General features: G+C 37.7%; 1 protein-coding gene across 14 annotated transcripts in view; it reads right to left on the bottom strand.

Annotated features, from left to right (window-relative positions):
* Positions 1 to 12,737, bottom strand: part of AKAP6 (A-kinase anchoring protein 6) — a 427,955-nt gene that overhangs the window by 172,905 nt on the left and 242,313 nt on the right. For 10 of the 14 annotated variants that reach the window (XR_255087.5, XM_065595443.1, XM_065595441.1 and 7 more), the window contains 2 exons: positions 5,887 to 5,983; positions 4,485 to 4,651 (listed from right to left, as the gene is read on the bottom strand). Coding sequence is in view for 13 of the 14 variants with exons in the window: in XM_065595443.1 (XP_065451515.1) it covers positions 4,485 to 4,651; positions 5,887 to 5,983 (264 nt within the window). In the remaining variant the exon portion in view is untranslated. The remainder of the gene's footprint in view (positions 1 to 4,484; positions 4,652 to 5,886; positions 5,984 to 12,737) is intronic. The other 4 variants (XM_065595444.1, XM_005285319.5, XM_065595450.1 and 1 more) reach the window with 1 other exon arrangement.

Raw genomic sequence — 12,737 nt, 5'->3', positions numbered from 1 at the left:
CTTCCGGGGTGCAGCACGGTGTCAGAACAGGTAGGAACTAGCCTGCCTTAGCTGGGCAGGACCACCGACGGGACTTTTAACAGCCTGGTGCTGACCAGAGCTGCCGCAACCCAGTGCTTTACATTCCGCAACCAGTACTGGGTCGTGACCTGCAGTTTGAAAACCACTGGATTAGACAGTTCTTGCAAGACTGCATATCTCTATTGCCTAAAAAAATCAAGATAGGTCTCAACATTCTAACTATTAGGCCCATCTATCTGAAATGCTTCATGATCAGGTGGATTTCTCATAAGAACTTAACTTTTATGTGTTTTGCTTTTTTTAAAAAATGGAAATTAAAAATTAATTATAACAACTATTAATTCTTAAGAGAAACATCATTAAAGGTGAAGACAACAGATATATTCCTGGAATATGCTACATCCTACGTCTGTTTAAATGACTACCTTACCTAGTCCTTGGCTTCCAATGGTTTTGCTCTGCATTACTATGCAGGACACAAAAATGTGAGTCCTAGCAATCACTGGCTACACACACACATATAGACATCATCATCATTGGTTTACTGAACCTGTGAAGTATTGGGAACAGAACTAACAACCTGTTTTAAGAATATAGTCTTCTAACCCTCAGGCAAAAGGGGAATATCCATTATCTGTGAGTATTAGGATTTGTATCCTCTTTTCAAGGAAGGTAATTACAATCTACTAGACACTTCTGCAGATAGTGAAATTCCATCTAGGAGCAGAATTAAAATAAATACATAACATGGGAGTATTTACACTCAGATTCCAAGGTGAGAAGGGACTATTATGATCATCTAGTCTGACCTTCTGTATAACACAAGCCACAGAACTGCCTCCAAATAATTCCTTTTGAACTAGTGCATATTAAAAAAATCCAATCTTGATTTAAAGATTTCCAGTAATGTAGAATTCACCATGACCCTTGGTAAATTGTTCCAATAGTTAACTACCCTCACTGTTAAAAATGTACACCTTATTACCAGTCTGAATTTATCTAGCTTCAACTTTCTGCCACTGGATCTTGTTATACTTTTCTCTGATACACTGAATACCTCATCATCAAATATTCGTTCCTCATGTAGGAACTCCTAAACTGTGATGAAGTCACCCTTTAACCTTCTCTTTGTTAACCTAAGTAGATAGAACTCCTTGTGTCTATCACTGTAAGGCATATTTTCTAATCCTTTCATTATTCTTGTGGCTCTTCTCTGAATGCTGTGCAATTTATTAATAACCTTCTTGAACTGTGGATACCAAAACAGGACACAGTATTCTAGCAGCAGTTGCACCAGTGCCAAATACAGAGGTAAAATAACCTCTCTTGACTTGATATTCCCCTGTTTATACATCTGAAGATTGCATTAGCCCTTTTGGCCACAGAATCATACTGCAAGCTCATGTTCTACTGATTATCTACCATGACCCTTGAATTTTTTCAGATTTCTGAAGTAGTCACATAGCCAGTAGGGGACAAAATACTTCATAGATTATTGCTCAAAAATAATCCCTCTTGTTGACTGAGGAGCAACACTGCACCAATGTAAGTCCTATCTAGTCCTTTTCTGCTGAAAATATGGTGGAACTCACAGGAACTTAAAAAGGGCTAGTTAAAAAGCAGGCATCTCAGACATTTCCCAAAGTGGGAAAACAAATAAATATAAACATACACCCCTCACTTCTAATTACTTTAGTATACCTCTAATAGCAGCTTCAATCAGGAGGAGAAAAACAATTATTACTTTATATGTCTAATAGCCTGAATTAGAATAGATGAACTGTATGTTACATTTATCAGTAGTAACATTACACAATGAAACTTCTTAAACTGAAAAACATGAGGTGATTCCGTTTTTCTTTAAATGTACTTCTCTATGGATAAAAAACAAAAAATATACTCAAATTTATGCTTGATATACTAGCTGTATGGTTATTCTAAAAATCACAAACTACCAATTACTACTAAGGACCCTGGTTAATGTTAGAGACTTCAACACATTTGTAAGTGAGCTTTAAGTATTCCTTTCCTGTTTTTAGTTTTTATTTCCATGGTAAAAGGTCAGGGAGAGAATGCACTGCACTGTAAGAAGTTAGGTATTAATAACATTTTGAAATCCCTCAACTCCTCCACAGTATTCAGAATTGAATATACCAAAGCTGTGTTTCAGGTTATAAACTATTACAAAACTTCCATACAATACAATATATAATCTCATAAGCAAAATAGAATTCCTGAATGTGAGTGTGCCGAAGATACATTTCTAGAACAGCAGCTTCCCTCTTTCCTTCCCTCTCTCTGTTTGCTTCTATAAAAGATGCCATAGTATTGGGAAAACACTTTTAAAAAGTCCTAGGGGAAAAGTTTCCTAGAGTCTTAGAAATCTGTAAAGAAACAGAAATAGGAAGAATTTCAAAGACCAACTCCTTTCCTGCAGTCTCTCAAACAAGGTAAAAAAAGAAAAATACCCCCTAGATATATTCCTTAGATTCTCTATTATGCTTCTCAGGTTCCCCATGGCTTCTGAAGTAAATGTAAACTGAAATCTAGAGTTATATTTCCCATTATGTTTTATTTTTAATTAATCCTTCAGCCCAAAGCACTAGATGATCAGAACTATTTAGAGATATGCATTTCACCACAGTATTTGCCTGTTATACATTACAAGGTCACATCCTATGCGGTGGTGACAATGTAAGAAACAGCCTCCAACTAGTGTCTTTGTGGTGCTGTTTTTGGTTGTTTGTTTTTAATGGTGGGGGAACCACCTATAAGGAAGAATTTCTCTGAGTTTTCCATTTCCCACATGATGGGAAAGAACTGTTACTTCGCCATAAAAATAATTAAGGATACATGATCAGTTTAAGTTAGGTCTCTGAGTCTCCCAATAAAATATTTTAACTCTGTCCCTCTAGACTTAGGTTCTCCGTAGTAAAATTAAGCAGAATTTTTAAACAGTTTTTCTTACATTTTAATTTTGGTTAAGCATTTAGCCTTTGGCCATGGATGAATCAATCTGTTCAGAGATAATGCAGTGAAATTAATGTGGGAATATTATCCAGTACACAGTGATATTACAGAAGGTGAAAACTTTTAACTCTTAGCTAGGCTGTGTATTTTAATGGACTGAATCACAAAATCAAGTTTTGCTCCACTGCCCACTACCCTAGAAAAGGCCATATGACGTTGAAGCTCTTCTAACCAAGTCAGTGACTCAGGATATTAGATCCGTTTGAGTCTGGGTATTTAGGTTTGTTCATTCACTCTTGTTACACTGTTACTCTTGATGACTCCTCCATCATCTCTAAGATCCTTCCCAGAGTTCACATCTATGGCCAGGTAATAGGAGCTGGACATTTAACTTAATTCACAGGTGACACCAAACACCATTTCAGAGAGTGGTCCTTAGAAAATGGCAAACCCCACCACAACTTGTTCTCCTAGCATGAGAATCCAAGAAACTAATTTATAAAACATCTCTGGAAGTAGGAACCTTGAATTTTTCTATAAATTGGAGTCTCCCATATGCTGGTGCTGAAGGTACTGGACTTATCTGCGAATTGCAAATGGAAGAATCAATGTGGCTCCAAAAATAAATCCATTTTTGTTGTTGATAACACCACTGAACCTATGGCATGATTTGGATGAGTTTGTGTTGTTTAAACTACTCTTGCAAGTATCACATTGGGCGACTGGTAAATAGTATAGCAATCCTGGATAACTATTGCACACCTAGGATGACCAGACAGCAAGTGTGAAAAATCGGGATGGGGTAGGAGGTAATAGGAGCCTATATAAGAAAAAGATCCCAAAATCAGGATTTTCCCTATAAAATTGGGACATCTGGTGACCCTATGCACACCAAATGATTACAGATGTCAATACTTTGTTTTTGAAGTACATGTTGTATTCAATGCATGCACTATTATGGCAGGCTTAAACCAGAGCAAAAAGATTTGTGGCAAAGCATATGACCTTCTTCCCACTACAATGGCCATCCTCTAATTAGGCAATGCATCTGATAGTCATTAACAGGAATGAGATAATGAATCACTTTCTCTCTTCTTTGTTAATTTGCTGTAACCAAGCGGCTAATGGATGTCAGAGCTGAGTGATTGCACTGATTATAGTGATTTATAGTTGCAACAAAACAATTTAAAACCATTCTGATTATTCATGTTAAAGATGCCTTATGTTTTGTTTACTAAATGTTTTATGTCCCTTTCCTGCCCCTTCACAGTCCCTTACACACTGTGAAAGAGGTCTTCTTGGAAAAGTTGAAAGTTTTAAGCTTTTTTTTTTATTATTGTTTCAGAGTAAGACATTTCATTTTGTTTATAAAAAAAGAAAAAGTTTACCCAGTAAAAATGAAAAAGCCTTAGGGTGGAAAGAAAACTTCAGTGGTGCCTAGTTCAAAAGAAGATGGAAATAAGAGGAAATAAGGCAAACTTCAAGCCACTTACCTTGGGGCTCCCAGTCCCTTCCTCATCCTCTGCAGACACATCAGTAGCCAGTATCTCTGCTTTGATGATATCCAGAGCCCTAAGAATCCAGCTGTGTTGTCGTTTGATTTGCCTCTGTAGTTCCTTCCACTGACTTGCAATCATCTGCAGCATGTCCTTCAGTCCTTCTCCAAAATGAGGATGCAAAAAAAAATGAAAGTTGTAAACTCAGCTACATCTTTATACAATTGGTTATCAGGAAATTTAAAAGAAAAAACACAGCAAATATTTCAGTATATTCAGAAAATGAGGCCAGGAACTACAACACTATATGGTCATAGCATCTCTTTTAGCCCATAATGAGCCAGAATGTTACATTTTAATTATACCTCAGCTCAGAATTTAAAGGAAAATAAAATGTCACAGAACCAGTGATTTATATGTAGTGGGGAAAGCCCAGGAAACTCCCCCCTCTAGTTATCTCTTCCCTGGCTCTAAACATTCAATAACTTCCTAGCCAGGATGTAATATTTCATCCCTCCCACTCCTTTGTATATTTTCTGTGGTTTAAATTATTATTTTCTAAACATACTGCAACATACACAATTTATCTCAGTGTACAGCTTTGAGACCTTTGCTGTGGCTTCTCCACCCCCTGGGAATTATACCAGTAACTCACTGATTTACTATAGGTTTTGCATTAAAGAAATTCTGTCTGAGGCTCTCATGAAGTAGGTGTAGATTGTGGAACAACAGCTGTAATGACCAGAAAAATGTAAATAAAAGGACAACTGCAAATTGGATGAAAGTGGGCCAAAATTAAGACACCAATCCCCAGTAGTAAAATATAGTATACTACTATTAAGCTAGTCATGCTGACATCTAAAATATTATATAATTATGCACTCAGATTTAAGTCCTTTGCAGAAAAAGACAAGCATAATCAAAGGAAATAACAATTTTTTAAAGTACTTTGCTAATAAATTAAAACTGAGGTAAGAATTAGTTTATGTAAGTAACAAAAAAAGAAAAGAAAAAGAACCCCCCCACCTTTACCAATGCAATTACCTGTGCAGAATATATATATGAAATCCTAATTCATTATCTTAATGTTATTTCCATAGCACCTATATCAAAGAACATGTCAGTGTGAAGTTTTCAGTGATGTGATTTCAATTGAAACTCAGCTGAGCAGCAAGACCAAAATAAAATGAACAGACTAGTTGAGGTAGTATTTCATTTTATAAGTATCACAGCATTGTAAGCAGTATATGAAACATTTATAAATCTTGAAGGTCAATCTGATAATGTAAATATTAATAATACATAAGGAAGTGAATATATGCAGTAATTTACAGCAATGCTTCTTCATTCTTTAATAGTCTGGAGACATAAAGACTCGCAATATTTCAGAAAGATTTACCTGATTTGTGAGATACAATAAGCTCAAGAAGTTGACATCCTTCTTCTACCACAGCTTCTTTTAAAGCACAGTGGCTATCTACATTCAACTTAAAACTCTGCAAGGAAAAAAATATGAGCATCAAATGTGGGAGAGGCAGCTAAACATAAAACCTGTACAAAATTACTTGCTACTTTTTATCAAGACCCACAGCCCCATTTACAAAATAGCCAAACAAACTTGCAATATTAAAAGCTATTGATATTTTAGATCTGGCATCAAAATATTTCCATGAGATTAGCAAAGTGCATCTGTGTTGAAACAGCTGACAAATCTAGAAATTCATTAGGTTTTATGAAAAGTCACATCCTGTAGGCTGTATCTGGAGTAACAGTGTTCTATAAAAAACACAGAGTTTATGCCATCCCATATGAGCACTCTTTCTCATACTTCCTTTGAAATGTTGCTAATATTACTGTTTATGAAACCATAAAAATGTACAACACTGAATATATTAGCCTTATGCCCACCCATACAAATCCATTAATATTGTGGTTCTGACTTAACTCCCATCTCCCTTTTCAAACAACAAATCATGCTGCATCAGGTACCTTCTTCTTTAACTGATAAAACAAATGTTTTTAATCTTTTGGGCATTAGTATCATTAACTAGCATTATTATTATTTTACAATGAGTCTCTAATTATCACATTTGCTTTGAAGAAATTAATTACATTTTATTCTGCAAATTATACTCTAAGCTGCTAACATAAAGATGATCTGGAAACAGGAGTTACCCTTTCATCAACAGGCAGGATATGCCACTTTGATATCTTCATTAGGTAAGTTTGAACTATAATTTATAATTTCTTATCCAAACTGTACAAAAAACAAAGGAAGAGGGAAATACTTGGAATATTTAATCATAATTCATATGTGGCCCTCATTCCCACAGGCAATTCTTACAGTCATCTGTGGGAGTTCTGTGTGAAGAGTGACAACAGTAAGTACATGGCCCTCTGGATGAAAGGGTCATTCTCCATCTGGGAATGAGTTCGTTTATAGATGTTAGACTGAACTGTGCATGTGCCCAACTGTACTTTAGTTTCTCCACCAACTGCCCTGAATTGCTCCAAATCCTACTAATTAACTACCAGGGACCACAAAATATCTAAGCTTCCTTTCTGAGGGAAACAAAGCAAACATTTGCAAGTAGAATCGAGCAGTTCCTTCATGTCACCAATCCCTATTAAACCCAACTATAGTAAATTTGAATTGTATGGTGTGACAGTGAACAATGCAGTTTGGCCTTAGGAGAAAGCATCGGTGGGCATTAAATACCTACAACTCATACAATTGTAGGGGTCCCCAAGACAGTGAGGAGGGGCAGCAATATGGTGACTCAGTTACTTTTCCCTGGTAACAAACACAGTTGCAGTGGAGCCAGAACACACTCCACCTGTCTGGAGAATGCAACTTTGCTCTAAAAAATGGTGTCTTCCATGTGGTGTGACCTTGCACACACTGCATGGGAGGTCGTGCTGCATGGAGGATACCATTTTGTAGAGCAAAATGGTGTCCTCTGCAAAAGCAGCGGCCCCAGAATTGAGCTTTGCAAGGGACCTCCCTGGGACAAATGCTGCCACTGGCAGAAAGCAGGGGAAAGGGGGTGGGGAGGAAACACAGCAAGCTGTAATAAGAGGACACAGTTTTTATTTGATTTGTTGAGGGTTGGGAAAGTTTGTTGACCAAGTATGGTTACATAGAATACTGCTCTCTCTCAGAAAACATCCTATATTGATGCATAGATGCTTAAGCATTCAAATAGAGGACAAGGCTCCAGCTTCCAGAGATAGCATATGTTTTAATTATATGGGAAGTTGGAAGAATCTGTGTTGTTCCATTATGTCTGATTATTAGGAAACATGCAAACAAACAAAAATGGAGGTCTGATACTATGCTTAATTTCTTAAAAGACCATTTTTAAAATTTATTAAAAAATAAATACATAATGGATTTACTTGTAAACTTGCAGAAAATTCATTCTATACTTAAAGAGTATGTGCTGCAATTTTAGGAAAGATACACAATATTGTTCATACACAACAGAGGTTAAAGTATTAAACTCAGCTTATCCTTAACTCCGCTGCAATTGGTGCCTCCATAATATTCCTGTTGTTGTTTTGTTCGACTGAGAAGAACTGTTGCCTGCATAGCAGCACAGTTTGAAGGAAAAGAGGGAAATTTTAAATTCTAAACATTAGCAGCAGCTTCCTGAAAAAAAGTCTTGCATTAAACCATTCTGCATTTAACAATGCTTTTATTCCCAGGAAAGCTCAATCTAGTAACTCCCTAAAACTAAACAGGCATTATGTGCCTGATAAAAAACCTGAAGATATATTAAATAGGGTATGATACAAGTACATGAAATACTTGATAATAGATAGGAAACTCTTATTGTGTACATATGTCACGTGAATATTCTTTACTTATACAACTGTTGACCATTTAATTAAAAATTAAATACTATATAATTAGAGGGCAATACTGAATACATGATTATTTCAGTGTTAACACAAGTATAGCTTACATGGTAGTTAGTTTTGGATCTCTAAAGGGTCATTGGCAAATAATTTGCAAAACTATGAAAATATCACAGTTACATAATAAATGAAGTAAGGCTTACACAACTTAAATAATTGGCCCTGCCAAAAGAATGACTGGAAACCAGAGTGGATAGATTTAAATCAAAGTAATTTAATTAACCAATTTTAATTATGATTTAAACGATCAAACAGGAAACTTTGATTTAAATAATCAATTTTAATCTTATTTTGTATGTATTGTTTTTAGTTTTTTTCCTAAAGAAAGGTTGATTCTCTAGTTGGTAACCATTAAAACATGTTGTTTTACAAGTAAATATAGATTGCACACTAAATTGAGTACATCTTTTTGCTATCCCAGAAGATACAGTATATTGATTATATTTATTTAAGCAGTAATATAGCTTAATTTACATTTATTCAGATTCTTCATTTTTTACTTTTTTATTATGTTAGAAAATGATTAATGACATTTCTTATTTACTAGATGATTACATTTTTTACTCATGATTTGAGTCATATTCTATTTGGATGCACAAAAACAGCATTTTAATTTTTTATTAGTTAAATAAAACTACCTTAAATATGCCGGATAAATAAGAAAAAAAGTTTATCAAAACATGTTTTGCACTTAAAACTAACTGATTTATTAAACAAAGAAAATATGTGTACTTAGTGAATTGAACTGATTGTTTCTGGTCACCATGTCCTTCAAGATTGTAGAATTATCAGATTTTATCCTCTCACACCTATTTTTTGTTCATAAATTGGAAAAGAAAAACAAGGTTTCTTGCTTTTTCAACTCCCAATCAGTTCCTCACATTTGAATGAACTAGTCATTGGACTGAACTAGTTGGATAAACTGAAATGAAGAAAACATTCTCTCTGTACCTGTGAAAGAGGCTACTGCTATCAAAAGCTGGTTTAGCACTTCAACAAACCCTGGTTCCAAATGCTTAAACAGTGACTTCCATCCGTTCATTGCTTCTACTTTCTTTAAAACATTGACAGTAAACATATACTGCTTGAAAATTAATTTTATTTAATTTAGGTGATTTTTATAGATTAAAGTAAGTTTTAGTCCTTAATTTTAAATGTATTTCTTTAATATAAAACCTATTTAATTTAAATAAAAAAATGATGTTTTTGTTTTTGTTTTAAAAATACTTGATTTTTATCCACCCAGCCAGAAAACATTTTTTTTAAATGTATTTACCAACTCTTCACAAAAGAGAGTTGCCATTTTAAACCCAAAGGTTGCATTCTCTATTTAGCATCCATGTAAACAGCCATTGCAAACTATTGGGATTTGACTTCTCCATTGCTAATACAGCTGGCTATGCAAACTCATCCAGACACTAAGGCCTGATGTTGAAATAAGCAAAGTATAGCTTTTCAGAAATTCTTTTGAATGTGTCCTTTAACCAATAAAAATATTTTAATATTACTATTAAAATCCAAATAGGGAAAATTATTTTTTGACTGGGAAATTGCTGGTTCCAGAGCACTACCTGGGGAAAAGTTACATAAATCAGTCTGACACAGGCTAACCTGTGTGAATAGACTGAACCCCAGCCCATTCTCAGCGCACAAACACTCTGTCTTTGTGTTCAGACTCTCACCTCTCCCAGGACCTTTACTGGGCTCTCAGAAACAACACCACAAATACATTTCAGACTGAACTTGGCTGTCCCTCCAGGACTTCCTCAGTCCAAGGACCCAGTTTCCTTCTCCCCAAAGAACGACTCCCACTTCCCTTGTTTTCAAGGTGGAATTATGGAGCAGCACCTACCACAATGAGTCAGCAGAACATAAGCAGCTTTATGAAGGGTCCTAACCCTTGCTAGCAGGATGAGTTCACAGAAATGCACTGCTGTATGCCGTTAGTTTTCTGGAAGCCATATTTTATAGTTACACTGGATTTTTATAACATCATGTTGGTGGGTTTGAATAATTTTCTCTGTAGCCCTGAGGTTACTTTAATTTGTATTGTATAGGTTCTCACTCACAATTCATTTTGCATAGAACCGCTCAGCTTTACTTTACTCTTACAGTCCAAATGTGAACAGTTCACAGGATATCCTATTATACAAAAGAAATAGCTTCAGAATGTGGTATAAGTGTGTAGTGCTGGAATCTTCCTTCCAATAAGCAGTTTGCCAAATAGCTGTGAAGGTCAGTTACAGAACTTGCACATCCATATGTGGCAGCTGTTTCTTCAAGATAAGTGACAATGAAGGTCATGCAAAAAGAACAGGAGTACTTGTGGCACCTTAGAGACTAACACATTTATTTGAGCATAAGCTTTCATGGGCTACATCCCACTTCGTAGCCCACGAAAGCTTATGCTCAAATAAATGTGTTAGTCTCTAAGGCCTGGTCTACACTAGGAGGTTATGTCGAATTTAGCAGCGTTAAATCGAATTAACCCTGCACCCGTCCACACAATAAAGCTATTTAGTTCGACATAGAGGTCTCTTAAATTAGACTTCTGTACTCCTCCCCAACGAGGGGAGTAGCGCTAAATTCAACATGGCCATGTCAAAGTAGGGTAGGTGTGGATGGAAATCGACGCTAATAGCTCCGGGAGCTATCCCACCGTGCACCACTCTGTTGACGCTCTGGACAGCAGTCTGAGCTCGGATGCTCTGACCAGCCACACAGGAAAAGCCCCGGGAAAATTTGAATTCCTTTTCCTGTCTGGGCAGTTTGAATCTCATTTCCTGTTTGGACATCGTGGCGAGCTCAGCAGCACTGGCAACGATGCAGAGTTCTCCAGCAGAGGTGACCATGCAATCTCAGAATAGAAAGAGGGCCCCAGCATGGACTGATCGGGAAGTCTTGGATCTGATCACTGTGTGGGGCGATGAGTCCGTGCTTTTGGAGCTGCGATCGAAAAGACGGAATGCAAAGATCTATGAGAAGATCTCAAAAGCCATGACAGAGAGAGGATACAGCCGGGATGCAATGCAGTGCTGCGTGAAAATCAAGGAGCTGAGACAAGGGTACCAGAAGACCAAAGAGGCAAACGGATGCTCCGGATCCCAGTCCCAGACATGCCGTTTCTACGAGGCACTGCATTCCATCCTAGGTGCGGCCGCCACCACTACCCCACCACTGACCGTGGACTCTGAGGATGGGATATTGTCGACGCCCGCTTCCTCGGAGATGTTAGCGGACGGGGAAGATGAGGAAGGAGATGAGGAGGACGAGGCAGTCGACAGCGCTTACAACGCTGATTTCCCAGACAGCCAGGATCTCTTCATCACCCTCACCGAGATCCCCTACCAACCGTCCGCAGGCGTTAACCCGGACCCAGAATCAGGGGAAGGATCAGTCGGTAAGTGTTATAAACATGTAAAGATTTATTTTGAACAGAACATTAATATTAATTTTAGTGGGTTTTTCATGATTACTTTGCCCTAGGCGCTTAAAGTTTTAGTCTTTGGCAGTGCAACTACTGCCAAAAAATCTAACGATGTCCGGTTTATCATGATTGGTTTGCCCTAGGCGCTCTACTGTTTAGTCCTTGCCAGTGCAGCTACAGTAAAATTCGGTCTATATGTCCAGGGATAGAGCTGAAATCCTCATGGGACATCTCCATGAAGCTCTCCTGGAGGTAATTGGAAAGCCTTTGCATGAGGTTCCTTGGGAGAGAGGCCTTGTTGTGTCCTCCGTAGTAGGAAACGTTCCCACGCCAGGCTAGCAGCAAGTACTCTGGGATCATTGCCTTGCACAGCATGGCGGCATACGGCCCTGGTCTTTGCAGGCTTTCACGAAGCATGCGTTCTTTGTTGCTCTCTGAAATCCTCATCAGAGTGATGTCACTCATGGTGACCTGCTTAGAATTAGGGGAATGTTAGTATTGGGACTGCTTGCCTGTTCCTTTACAGAACTGTAACCGGCGGTTTACAGCCATGCGGTGGAGGCGGGAGAGGGGCAGCATACAGGGATCTTTCCCGGGGACAGCTGCGAGGGGGTGGGACAGGGGCAGAGTTCATGCTTGCCGGATTGCTGGCAGCAGGAACTGGCCAACGCTAGGAGCATTGCTTTGAACGTGAAAGTAGGGCAGTGCTATTATTAAAGTTTTAAGCTGCCACAAGTCTACAGCTTACCATGTCAGCCTGCTACCCAAATTCCGCTGTCCGGCCGCGCTTGTCTGATCTGCACTGCAAGACCCCAGGCACCGAATGTGAAGGCCAAAAATTCGACCTTGTCCTGAGTGCACATGTGATAGGTGCTGTACATGGTCTTGTTCACAGAGAAAGA

Source organism: Chrysemys picta, chromosome 4 (assembly GCF_011386835.1).
Source record: "Chrysemys picta bellii isolate R12L10 chromosome 4, ASM1138683v2, whole genome shotgun sequence".
Lineage (NCBI taxonomy): Eukaryota > Metazoa > Chordata > Testudines > Emydidae > Chrysemys > Chrysemys picta.
This window is presented reverse-complemented; position numbering and strand designations above follow the sequence as displayed.